Below are 13,272 nucleotides of genomic sequence, written 5' to 3' on the forward strand. Positions count from 1 at the left end.
GTAATACTATCATACATGTTCAACACTGGTGTAGACCTAGCTTTGAGAATTTCTTTTTACTCCCTTATTGTTATTGGAATAAATAGGTATTAAATTTTTATGTTCATTGATGTAATACTTTTTAGCCGAGCCACATTTTAAATTGATTTGATTATTTATTTATTTATATGTACATGAATCGAGGTGAACATATAGGAAGTTCATTGCTCAATGCTAAAGACAGTTCATTACCACTATTATTCCTTGCTCTACTTCTTATCAAAAACTAATACATTCTGTTTGATAGGGGGTTAGCGTCACTGGTATGACTACTAAGTTTTAGTGAGAAAAAAAACCAAATCATAGCGTATTCTTTTGAGAAATTTAAAAAAGGTTTCATTTTAAAAGTAATTCTTTCGTCGTTTGTTTTTTCTGCTTTTTTATGATAGATAAAAACAGAAGCTTCTTATAATATTACCTAGGTTTGATATTTGTTTTTATTCCTCCTAATCTACACTCTATTTTTTATTGATTTTAAATAATTTATTGCCAGTAAAGATTGAAATAAAACAATTGAATAAGTTAATCATGTGCAAGCTAGTGGTTTTCTTTTTGATCAACCTCATTCTCATTTCATGTGAGTCATTTCCTTTGTCTTCGATTTTTAGAGAGAAAAATATCCTCTCTTATTGGGTGAAAAACAGCAACTAATGTGTGAACTCTCGATCTATCCACACCACGCTCGACGGTTCTTAACTTTAATGCTTGGTGGGGATCTGGGGTATCCGCCTATTGAATGTTCTCAATATTTAGCAATGCGAAGCCTTTTTGAGTAACATTAATTGCTTTGCAAAAAGGTTTGATCATGGTTTTAAAATGATAACCCCTGAAACGTAAGTTTGGCTCGTTTGAAATAATGTACCTACTCGTACATACAAACCTTGAAAATTTTGTGTAGTATACTGAGTATACACCATGCCCAATCCTATCACTACACCCCCTAATCTTTTCAGTCTGTATTATGGGTATAGGTGCAAACTCCAAAGTCATGAATCCGGCATCCAAGCAATTTGTTCAAGACCTGATCGCCAGTGAGAAAATCCTCATCTTCTCCAAATCCTACTGCCCGTACTGCAAGATGGCAAAAGACGTAAGTTGCAAAATACAAAGACGTAAGTTGCAAAATACAAAGATGTAAGTTGCAAAATACAAAGACGTAAGTTGCAAAATACAAAGACGTAAGTTGCAAAATAGGTTATACTCTATGACCAAAATATTGCCTTTGATATTGTGTTGAAAAAGCCTACCTACACCTTTCATATTTCGGCATAATAAACGACCACCTTGCCAGCCTAGTTAGTTTGGAGGGTAGCGCGTCTGCCTTGTAACCGTTAGGTCGCGCGTTCAATTCCCGCCCGGGGCGACCTTTATCGTAAGCAGCAAACAGCTCGGCATTCTCCTACCTCCTTCGATTTCGGGAAGATAAGACCTCGGTTAATACAGTTCCCTCTATCAAACCCTTTGAAAAGGAAAAAAATCTTATATCGATGTTCATCAACCAATAACGTAAGTTCGAATCCATTTTTAAGTCGGAAAAATACAGTTTTAGTCATAATTTATGTCTGTTCTGTTTTACCAGGTGTTTCAAAAGCTGAAAGTTACGCCCAAGACTGTTGAGTTGGATCACAGGGATGATGGAGACTCGATACAAGATGTCCTGCTTGAAATCACAGGCGCTCGCTCAGTAAGATATTTTTACAAACATTGTGATGTTTCCCTTGTTATTATATTCTGTTCATCTCTTTGTACCATACCAATTATGTATTTTATCACTTGTTAGCACAGTATTGAGCCAACCTCTCTCCATCACATCAATCTATTTATTGAAGAAGTGACACCAGTAAACAATAAGTAAGAATACTGGACAATTACTGCTTGGACAAAATTATCTAAGATTGGATTCTAAAATCAATGCTGTAAACCTTTATGTTGCAGACAATGATCACCAACTTGAGAATGAGCTATGCTTGAACTGCCATGATTGTCCAGACCAAACATTTTGTTAAATTGGTTAATATCAAGGTCTGGTGTGAAATTCAAAACAATCTACTCAAATCTCATCATGGCTCTTATCGAATATTATCCAACAATTTCTGCACTCAAAACAAAGGTCCTAAACAGCCACATAAAACCATTTTACTACCTGAAAATGGAAAGCAATCACATGATAGTAAAGTGAGTGTGCCCGAAATAGAGGTTTTAGAAGATGAAACAATTGATGAGGAAAAACCAGTGAAGAAAAAAGATTCCCTAAAGCAGAAATTAACAAACAAACTCAAATCTATTGTAAAGCAACCAAGTGACAATGACTTGGAAGAAAAACCGAAAGCTGAGAAGAAAATCCTCGAGATTCCAGTGGAGGCTGTTGCAAAACCTCGTATCCGAGTTGACCTTAGTGTATCTTCCACCGAACGAAACTTTATCACGCCTAATAGAGCCATGTCTGATTTCTTACTAAAACAAAGCGACTTGGAAGGGCTGAAAGTTATTAAACGACGATCACCCTACGAAAATGAACCACCCATCTCCGTCTATTGGCGGAAAGATGTAGAAGCAAAAGCTATTCAAGTTTGGGGATCAAAGGAAAGACTGTTGCAAGAACGTCTAAAGAATGAATTGGAACGAAAGTATCAACAACAGCACATCTTCACAATGAAACGAAAGCTAAGAGACTACAGACGAGAGCAAGGGAGCTTGGCAGATCAGAAGATGGCAGAGAAAGCTGGCTTGTTTGGTCTGCTGTATCCAATATCCATGCTACGTCTTACATGAAGGTCTTGGGCTTTATGATAAGTATTATTTTAGTATTAGTATAAGGGTGGGTTTCACCAAACTTCTTTTTTGTCCCTAACAGCCCTGTTAGGTAAGACCATACAAATCAAATGGAACTTAACAGGCCTTCTAGAGGCTGAAAAAATATTGGTGAAACCGACCATTAGTATTATAAAATCATCCAGTCAAGTAAAACCAAAATTGTCCAGGCTCGGAGTCCATACCAGCTTTGTGGTTCTAGGACCAACTTGGCTTTAAATATCATCGAACAAATGAGTTTTTTAATTTGCAAATATACCTACGTACGTTTCCAAAACTTAACCAGGATTAACGTTATTCGTCCCAGCTTTGTGGTTCTAGGACAAATTGGTTTTAAATATCATCGAACAAATGAGTTTTTTAATTTGCAAATATACCTACGTACGTTTCCAAAACTTAACCAGGATTAACGTTATTCGTGGTAAGGTTCAGGAATACAATACTCGAATGCAATCCCAAGAAAATTCAAGCTGTTCAAACGAGTAATAACACAAAGAAATTGCATTTACATTTACAAATCCAAAATTGTCCAGGCTCGGAGTCCATCCCAGCTTTGTGGTTCTAGGACCAACTTGGCTTTAAATATCATCGAACAAATGAGTTTTTTTAATTTGCAAATATACCTACGTACGTTTCTAAAACTTAACCAGGATTAACGTTATTCGTGGTAAGGTTCAGGAATACAATACTCGAATGCAATCCCAAGAAAATTCAAGCTGTTCAAAATGGCGATTACAGTATACAATGCTTTCAGTTACCTTATAAATACACACGAAACACGACTTTTTAATTTTTTTATATTTATAAAATATTTACAATAAGTTTTAATTACCAAATATAATAATTACCTATAAGATTTAATTCAGTTTTCTTTTTTTAAGACGTTTGATAGTAGGAATTGAAACAACGGAGTTCTTATCCTCCCGAAATTGAAGAAAAGGAGGACCGGATGAGAGAAAACCAGTCCTTCCGAGAAACTTATCTGTTTAGGATAAAGTTTGCCCGGAACGGGAATCGAACCCCCGACCAAGCGAAAAGACAAGTTTAGCACGATATCTATCATCAGTACCTATACCTTAGTGTGTAGGCTGTGTACTAGTGGCTTACATGCACAAAGGCCTGGTTCTTTCACAGAAGAGGTCAAAGTCTTTTCAGCATTTTTGACAGGGCTACCTTGCCATTTTTACTGGAATTCAAAGCAACACTTCAGTTCGTAGATTTTTCCGCTTACCAGGTTAAGACGTTTGATAGTAGGAATTGAAGAAAAGGAGGACCGGATGAGAGAAAACCAGTCCTTCCGAGAAACTTATCTGTTTAGGATAAAGTTTGACCGGAACGGGAATCGAACCCCCGACCAAGCGAAAAGACAAGTTTAGCACGATACCTATCATCAGTACCTATACCTTAGTGTGTAGGCTGTGTACTAGTGGCTTATATGCACAAAGGCCTGGTTCTTTCACAGAAGCAAAGTCTTTTCAGCATTGTTGACAGGGCTACCTTGCCATTTTTACTGAAATTAAAAGCAACTCTTCAGTTCGTAGATTTTTCCGCTTACCAGACAAGTGTCCTAATCACTACGCTACTTCATAACTGCATTCTTCATAATAACAACTCTTAAGTAAATACTATTTCTAGAGGTGCACCTGCAAACTATTATGTCAGTACATAATTTTTACATAATAGGCCACAACATCTGAAAATGGAAAAAGTGGAAGAAAAATGAATCAAGGCAACCAAATTAATCTTTATGATATAAGTATCCATTGTAATTTTATTTTAATAGAAATAAATAATTACAAATAGAAGAGTCGAGAAATTTTCAAGACATTTACAAAATCAAGGCAACCAAATTAATCATTATGATATAAGTATCCATTGTAATTTTATTTTAATAGAAATAAATAATTACAAATAGAAGAGTCGAGAAATTTTCAAGACATTTACAATTACATAACACGCATCAGATTCAGTACCTTCTTCAATAATTTGAAGCAAGTAGACAACTTGAAACTTGAACTGACATTAGGAATGAACACTAAACTAATTGGAAAAGAATCTTAAGCTTCTCAGAGAAGAAGAAGAATGCCTGGACCAAAAGCAGAGTTTAAACTCAGTTTAAGTTTAACTCTTGGATTTGGCGATATGATTAGTTGATTTCAAAATTTTCAGCCAATCAGATTGCTTAATCCCAGTTAAACTTAAACTGAGTTTAAACCTTGATTGTGGCCCCGGCCATATGCTAACAATCTAACAAAGAAAAAAAAGCATATTTCTTCCTGACAATAATAGTTTCTTGGGTACATGAGATAATTTAAACAAAATATTAAGTAAAGGGGTCACAAATCACACTGTAGAAATAATACAAGGAAATGGTAACAAAGGAGCCTTCAAGGGCTATTTGAACCCAAAAAGTTAGCAACAAATTTTTAAGAAACTAAGCAGCAAAATCTAGGCACACATATTTGCAAAAAAATCATCAAAATTGGACTGAACATTTAGCAAAAAGATTTAGAGATTAAAAGACCAAATAAATATGAAATTGTTAAGTTAATATGGTACTTGTTCAGAAGTCACATCAATGAATAATTGCTACAAAAAGTAAGTAGGTGTCACAAATGAGCAGTGACCAGTGTCATTACTTATAGGGTTCTTTTTCATTGTTGTTGCTCCTGAATAATTAACCTGTGAGTACACGCGTTAAAAATCTGAACGTCAGTACACGCGTGTAGAGAAAAAATCTCACACCTGGTTTTGCTTTGTATTTCGTTCTGTTTGAAGAATTATGTAATATTTTTTGTTACTATTGTAATAATAAAGGAAAGACGGACTAAAAACCTCTGAAAAAATGTCTAGGTCAGCGATTTGTAACGGCCACATGTGGCCCACCAGACCATTCTTATGGCCAGTGAAGCTTTTTGGGTGGGCCCCATTGGGCTTTATTTTTGCTCTTTCACTATGGGGTGGATGAAAATGTGAAGCATATACCCCCCCCCCTCCCTCAAGAAAAATCCTGGGCTGGGTGTGAGGCTCCTAACCTGTATAAGTGGCCTGCAAAGTACCTGCCAATGTAACATGTGGACCGTAAACAAATGGAAGTTGGAAATCTCTGGTCTTGGTTACATATGTCGAAATTCATTTCTCTTACCTGATCTGATGGTTGATAATGTACTCGGGAGGAACGTGGTAGTCAATGTCTTGTGCTCTGCAGGGTTGATCACTCAGGGGTCCGCTGAACACTTGGTACAGATTGTCCGGAGAATTCAAGTTAAGGCCCAGATGAGTGAGGTCTTGTCCGATAGCCAGCTGAGTGAGGAGAGGTTCCGTTTCGGCAGCCCTGATCAAAGTGAGGAGACCAATCATACCAAACTGGTCTTTCACCATGGAGGGAGGAATGTTCGTAACTTTGCCTGCAAAGGAGAAGGGAAATTAGGTTGTAGAATAGAATAGAATATACCTTGTTTATACTGCCAGCATAGGACTGAAAAGTCACTTTACTCTCACAGTCTAAACAGTAGTAGTGACAAAAATTTGAGTTTCTTAGGTATCTAACTCCAATATGATGATAAGTTAGAAAAGTTTCTAGATTTCTGTTGTGCTTATATCTTTTCACAATAAGGAACCTAAGTTGTGATGTGCAGTGATCAATATTTCCAGTGCATACCATCTAGTCCAAGCTTTATCGCCTTTACTCTCACAGTCTAAACAGTAGTAGTGACAAAAATTTGAGTTTCTTAGGTATCTAACTCCAAAGTGATGATAAGTTCTAGATTTCTGTTGAGCTTATATTTTTTCACAATAAGGAACCTAAGTTGTGATGTGCAGTGATCAATATTTCCAGTGCATACCATCTAGTCCAAGCTTTATCGTATGAGATTCGTTCTAGATTTCTGTTGAGCTTATATCTTTTCACAATAAGGAACCTAAGTTGTGATGTGCAGTGATCAATATTTCCAGTGCATACCATCTAGTCCAAGCTTTATCGTATGAGATTTTTTCAGTGCATCAGGTGTGGGTGTGTGATTGCTGTTGATGTTCTGTGACGAGTTGATTATTTGTCGACTCGAGAGGGACATTGACTGCTGTCGAAATGACTGCTGAGATGATGGACTGTGGGCGAGGGGAATGAGATCTTGCGAGTTCATTTTTCGTGTGATTGCTGTTGATGTTCTGTGACGAGTTGATTATTTGTCTACTCGAGAGGGACATTGACTGCTGTCGAAATGACTGCTGAGATGATGGACTGTGGGCGAGGGGAATGAGATCTTGCGAGTTCATTTTTTCTAAAGGTTGACCGCTACTGGAGTTGAGGCTGGGGGCGGGGGCGGATCCTGGTAAACACAGAGGCACATTACAATGAGATTGAGTTGATTTATTGAAAATGAAAAATCTTCCATATGAATAAATTGTTCTGTTTTGGCAGGGCTAGGCAAGGATCAAAAATGTTTTAATTATTTTATTTTTTTATCATCATATTTTCTCTTTCTCTGCCAGTAGGATGCACGGTTTAGGAGTTATGAGCAAAAAACTGAAAAAAGTGTGAAATTTCGGCTGTTTTCTGGCGGTTTTTCCACCGCCAAAAGTTCTCCCCTCAACTCTCAGCACTTGTTTTATTTTCCCTGGACTGAAATTGAACTTGAAGATTCAAATGCTGCATAGGCATCACGTTGATTTTTATCTTTTTCAAAATTTGTGTTTTCAAAACCAGTGTGAACTCCTGAAATATTCGTCTGCATAGAATGAAAAATGCTTTTCCAACATCCTTTCTTAAATATTCAAAAATTGTTAGATTTAGCTCTTGGAATCCATTTCTATTTTTACATTCGGTTTCTTTATGGTGGGATTTAAAATATCCCCACTTCAATTTTTACCTTTTTTTTGAGAAAATCTCTACTGTCCCTCTAATTAAAGATGTTGCATTTGAATTAGTATCTAATACGAAGCTTTTTGTTTATGTAAATTTTCCGATGTTGATGTTTAATAAAATCGAAATATCAAATTATATTCAATGTAGGTACGCATTCTAGATTCTAGTTTATCGTGTTGATTCAGAACTTGTTTGAAAACTTAAACTTCAGGCTGCTTGTAAAATAGAAAGAAAAAACAAGTTTACAACAATGAGCGGGTCAGAACACTCAAGCCAGAAATAGTAAATTAGTTATTACCTAATTTATAAACTCGTTCTTCAACACAAAATACATAGAATCGACTTAGGTCAGAACACTCAAGCCAGAAATAGTAAATTAGTTATTACCTAATTTATAAACTCGTTCTTCAACACAAAATACATAGAATCGACTTTTTATTAAACACCATCTAAAGGTTGATATTTTTCTCAGTAATTGTTCTACTTATAAGGCACCATAAATTCAATTTTATCAGCGGTATGAATTCATCAAAGTACCCTTACAATTAAAGATATCATACCTAAAGTGCCATAATTTATAATAAAGGTAATTACCTTATAATAAAGGTAATTAATTAATTATGAATACAGGTGGTTTAGAATATACAATGCTGTCACTTTGGTCATTAATTGCATCACCTTTTCTCATCTCTTTCGCCTTTGTTTCTTTTTTTTTTTAAATTTTAATCATTCCGTTACATCATCTTTTTTGTACTCCTAATAATACAGTGATAAATATATTTTTATCATTTTTTGATAAGTCACAACGAACAGATGGTTTTGTTGGATAAGAATGTAAAACTGATTTTAATTGGGTGAATCAATTTTATAATGCATTTCCGACCCCAACCTTTCTCTCTTTTTGATATCAAACAAGATTATAGTCGCCTTGGTCCATACTGATATAGTGTACCTTACTTTTTATCAATTTGCATATTTGCCAAGCAGGTGGTCTAATTTGACGAATTATATCTTTCTGTATGGACTCCAGGTGAGTCTAATCATGGCCATAAATATACGAGTACTTATATCTCCCTTGCGATTCGACTTTTTATTAAACATCATCTAAAGGTTGATATTTTTCTCAGTAATTGTTCTACTTATAAGGCACCATAAATTCAATTTTATCAGCGGTATGAATTCATCAAAGTACCCTTACAATTAAAGATATCATACCTAAAGTGCCATAATTTATAATAAAGGTAATTACCTTATAATAAAGGTAATTAATTAATTATGAATACAGGTGGTTTAGAATATACAATGCTGTCACTTTGGTCATTAATTGCATCACCTTTTCTCATCTCTTTCGCCTTTGTTTCTTTTTTTTTAAATTTTAATCATTCCGTTACATCATCTTTTTTGTACTCCTAATAATACAGTGATAAATATATTTTTATCATTTTTTGATTAAATTTTAATCATTCCGTTACATCATCTTTTTTGTACTCCTAATAATACAGTGATAAATATATTTTTATCATTTTTTGACTACGTTTTTCAATATTGCTGCCAGATCCGGACAGCTCCTACCTATCATAGGTACCGTAACCTGGGGCTAGATTACTCCATGGAGATAACTTTACTCCAAAACACAGTCTAAGATTCGTCGAAATATAACAGACAAACAGAAGATGCTGCTGCAGTCCTAAGTGTTTTAGTGGCAGGCTCTTGCATGGGTCTCACTTTGTACACAGGATCTCACATTCCTGATGCTGTCGGCTCGTTTCTCGTAGGAGGAATCCTAGGCTGTGTTGCTTACTTCATAGTGAGCTCTAATATTGAAGCTCTTGTAGGACGTTCTATACCTGATGATTATCTGGCACAGAAGATGCTGCTGCAGTCCTAAGTGTTTTAGTGGCAGGTTCTTGCATGGGTCTCACTTTGTACACAGGATCTCACATTCCTGATGCTGTCGGCTCGTTTCTCGTTGGAGGAATCCTAGGCTGTGTTGCTTACTTCATAGTGAGCTCTAATATTGAAGCTCTTGTAGGACGTTCTATACCTGATGATTATCTGGACAAAATTAACGCGGAACTCGAGTCTGATGTTATGATACGTGCTATCTATGATGTGAAAGGTATTCAGATGGGAAATTCTCTCATCAGATACAAAGCTGAGGTCGACTTTGACGGAAGAGAACTAACCAGGTCCTATCTAGACAAACAGGATTTGAATACGATGCTGGAAGAAGTACAGAACATGAAAACTATTGATGAGATGGAGGCATTCCTATTGAAGCATAGTGAGAATATTGTAGACATGGTGGGTGGAGAGATAGATCGCATTGAAATGAAGTTGAGGAAGAAATATCCAGACATTCGTCATGTAGACCTAGAAGTCCTGTAATATCTGTGCTACTCAAACTGTGATATCTTTATTCTTATTGTATCCCGAAGCTACTGCTGATTCCGATCCTGCTTCCGTACAAATTTTTTACTTGGCATTATTTTTCTTGTGAAAATTGCGTTAATGAAAAGAACTACAGGTATGTTGAAATCCGACTTATATACCGCTTGAATATCCTCGAAGCCTGTCGGAAACAATGTTAGTACTTAAATTTAAACAACACATTATTCGTGTTTAAAAGCGGATTACTCTGTGCTACTCAGACTGTGATATCTTTATTCTTATTGTATCCCGAAGCTACTGCTGCTTCCGATCCTGCTTCCGTACAAATTTTTTACTTGGCATTATTTTTTTTGTGAAAATTGCGTTAATGAAAAGAACTACAGGTATGATGAAATCCGACTTATATACCGCTTGAATATCCTCGAAGCCTGTCGGAAACAATGTCAGTACTTAAATTTAAACAACACATTATTCGTGTTTAAAAGCGGATTAAAATTAAGTTATTCATCCTCATTCAAAATTATTATTCGTGGTAAATGTATTTTAGAATTTAGATGAATAGATAACTTTGCCCACCAATGTCAAATGTTTCCACTTATTCCCGATTTTGAAAATTTGACTTGATTCCTGTACCTATAAAAGTACACGTTGTAATAGAAAGTAAAGCTGTCAAATATTTAGACATATTTAACTTTTCCTCCCCTTAAACTGGTTTTACTGTCTTCACTGGTGTTGAACAATTTTATGATGAGCTTTTGTCCACACTTAAATATTTGTCTACCGAATATACTGTCGAAAATGTAATCATTTTCGCTTACCAGGCAAGTGCCCTAATCACTACGCTACTTCATAACTGCATTCTTCACAATAACAACTCTTAAGTAAATACTATTTCTAGAGGTGCACCTGCAAACTATTATGTCAGTACATAATTTTTACATAATAGGCCACAACATCTGAAAATGGAAAAAGTGGAAGAAAAATAAATCAAGGCAACCAAATTAATCATTATGATATAAGTATCCATTGTAATTTTATTTTAATAGAAATAAATAATTACAAATAGAAGAGTCGAGAAATTTTCAAGACATTTACAATTACATAACACGCATCAGATTCAGTACCTTCTTCAATAATTTGAAGCAAGTAGACAACTTGAAACTTGAACTGACATTAGGAATGAACACTAAACTAATTGGAAAAGAATCTTAAGCTTCTCAGAGAAGAAGAAGAATGTCTGGACCAAAAGCAGAGTTTAAACTCAGTTTAAGTTTAACTCTTGGATTTAGCGATATGATTAGTTGATTTCAAAATTTTCAGCCAATCAGATTGCTTAATCCCAGTTAAACTTAAATTGAGTTTAAACCTTGATTGTGGCCCCGGCCATATGCTAACAAAGCTAGGCGTAGGAAAAGGAAAGATATTCAGAGAGGTATCTACTTTGATCCATTTGTTTTTGGCACTTTGTCATAGTGAGTTTGTTAGCGATCGTGAATGGAATTTCCCTGAATAGGTGCGTAATGTGTAGAGACGTAATGTGACTAATTTCTTGAAACTTGATGAGATGATCCGTGATACGTAAGACGATTATTTTTATCTAATTAAGAACACACGCGTCATTAAGTGAGCCGTTTTCTAATGAAGTTATGAATAAGAAAATACCCAAGTGTTGATCTTATCTAAGAAGATAAGAATGTAACAAAGTTCACCGAACGGCGTTTTTGTATAAAATATCCTCGTCTAAACAAGGGTGGGCCTTTCTCTGCCCATCTAACAAAGCTAGGCGTAGGAAAAGGAAAGATATTCAGAGAGGTATCTACTTTTTGCGAAACAAAACGGAAACTTTTTAAAGTGATAGAAATGATGAGAAGAACAAACAAATTTAGACTAGACAAGTTAAACAAATTTAAATACTTTCATCGCACGATAAACATTATCAGGTCCCTTTGAATCACATCACGGAAAGTTTAAATGAGTTTCACCATTTTTTCAGAATTTTTTGGTCAAATGCGAACCGAGACGTAAGATACTAGGATGACCTGGCAAGGCAGAATGTGCAAAATCTGGAACCACAATCAGGGTTAAAAGGTTAAAACTTTGTTTAACTCTTGGATAAAACAATCTGATTGGTTGATTTCAAACTTTTTAGCCAATCCGATTTCTCCAAGATGTAAACTTAAACCAAGTTCAAACTCAGATTGTGATCAGGTTTACCTTACGTCTTAAGACCGCTCAAATAACTGTTAATCCAATTTTTTTTTTTAATTAACTAGGCACACAATAGTTTTAACACATAACACACCTACTTAGTTTATTTGAGGGGCCAAGAGGTAAACCGGACTAACCCACATTTTTGGATTTTTTCAGTTTTTTGGACTAACCCACAGCCCGAAACGCCCTCTATCTGCTGGTAGATGAATTATAACGATATCAGCTGTAGTTACAAAGTTATGAAGATGGTAGGTGGGCTAACCCACAACACTCAAGTGCCACTCCTAGACTTTGACTCCAATTATCTCAAAATGAAGTTAGTGTGGGTTAGTCCGTTTTACCTCTTGGCCCCTCATTTAAGCATATTTACATCTTAAAATTATACCTCTCAGAAGCCTTTATTAGTTCAGTCTTAAAACATAGTAGGAACGAGAAGAAGAAGTAGAAGAAACCAATGAAATCAAATTTTTATGTCCGATACTTTTACGTAAAAGGTACCTATCGGAAAATGATTTTACTTTAAACGTTGAAATTTAGAATTAATTTCGTTCATCTAATAATAGGTTCAATATCAATATAGGTACCGTTTATTTATGTGAGCATCCACAACCATTGTTTTAATATTTGAGAAGAAATTTCCAAAAAAATACATAGATAGATGTACTAAGCTGATTACAAATTTGTTATTATAATTGGATGCTATTAGGGCCGACCTCAGTAGCAACATCAGCTAATAGAGAAAATGCAAGGGAGATATAAGTACTCGTATATTTATGGCCATGATTAGACTCACCTGGAGTCCATACAGAAAGATATAATTCGTCAAATTAGACCACCTGCTTGGCAAATATGCAAATTGATAAAAAGTAAGGTACACTATATCAGTATGGACCAAGGCGACTATAATCTTGTTTGATATCAAAAAGAGAGAAAGGTTGGGGTCGGAAATGCATTAT

General features: G+C 35.4%; 2 protein-coding genes and 2 long non-coding RNA genes across 4 annotated transcripts in view; 3 read left to right on the plus strand and 1 right to left on the minus strand.

Moving 5' to 3' along the window:
- On the plus strand, window positions 1–2,010 carry LOC103505067 (glutaredoxin-C4-like). Its single transcript, XM_017442250.1, has 4 exons — window positions 1–616; window positions 993–1,129; window positions 1,619–1,750; window positions 1,975–2,010. The coding sequence occupies exons 1-4, from the start codon at window positions 568–570 to the stop codon at window positions 2,008–2,010; spliced, it is 354 nt and encodes a 117-aa protein (XP_017297739.1). The 5' UTR covers window positions 1–567.
- LOC108251846 (zinc transporter 9) overlaps window positions 1,788–13,272 on the plus strand; it is a 22,818-nt gene continuing 11,333 nt past the window's right edge. The window contains exons 1-3 of the mRNA XM_017442251.2: window positions 1,788–2,780; window positions 9,377–9,521; window positions 9,569–10,241. Coding sequence (XP_017297740.2) covers window positions 2,017–2,780; window positions 9,377–9,521; window positions 9,569–10,102 — 1,443 coding nt within the window. The 5' untranslated portion in view covers window positions 1,788–2,016 and the 3' untranslated portion in view covers window positions 10,103–10,241. The remainder of the gene's footprint in view (window positions 2,781–9,376; window positions 9,522–9,568; window positions 10,242–13,272) is intronic.
- LOC113465707 lies at window positions 2,817–3,326 on the minus strand. Its single transcript, XR_003390333.1, has 2 exons — window positions 3,228–3,326; window positions 2,817–3,109 (listed from the first exon to the last, which is right to left on the minus strand). It is a non-coding gene; the product is annotated as an uncharacterized LOC113465707 (long non-coding RNA).
- On the plus strand, window positions 7,450–8,788 carry LOC113465706. The gene is made up of 2 exons (XR_003390332.1): window positions 7,450–7,972; window positions 8,062–8,788. It is a non-coding gene; the product is annotated as an uncharacterized LOC113465706 (long non-coding RNA).

This window comes from Diaphorina citri, unplaced genomic scaffold, assembly GCF_000475195.1.
Source record: "Diaphorina citri unplaced genomic scaffold, Diaci psyllid genome assembly version 1.1 scaffold148, whole genome shotgun sequence".
NCBI classification, from domain to species: Eukaryota; Metazoa; Arthropoda; class Insecta; order Hemiptera; family Psyllidae; genus Diaphorina; species Diaphorina citri.

Coding starts and splice junctions, on each gene's coding strand:
- LOC103505067 (XM_017442250.1), top strand. CDS start 568: ATGTGCAAGCTAGTGGTTTTCTTTTTGATCAACCTCATTCTCATTTCA. Junction 1,130..1,618: donor ACTGCAAGATGGCAAAAGAC/GTAAGTTGCAAA, acceptor CTGTTTTACCAG/GTGTTTCAAAAGCTGAAAGT. Junction 1,751..1,974: donor ATTTTTACAAACATTGTGAT/GTTTCCCTTGTT, acceptor TTTATGTTGCAG/ACAATGATCACCAACTTGAG.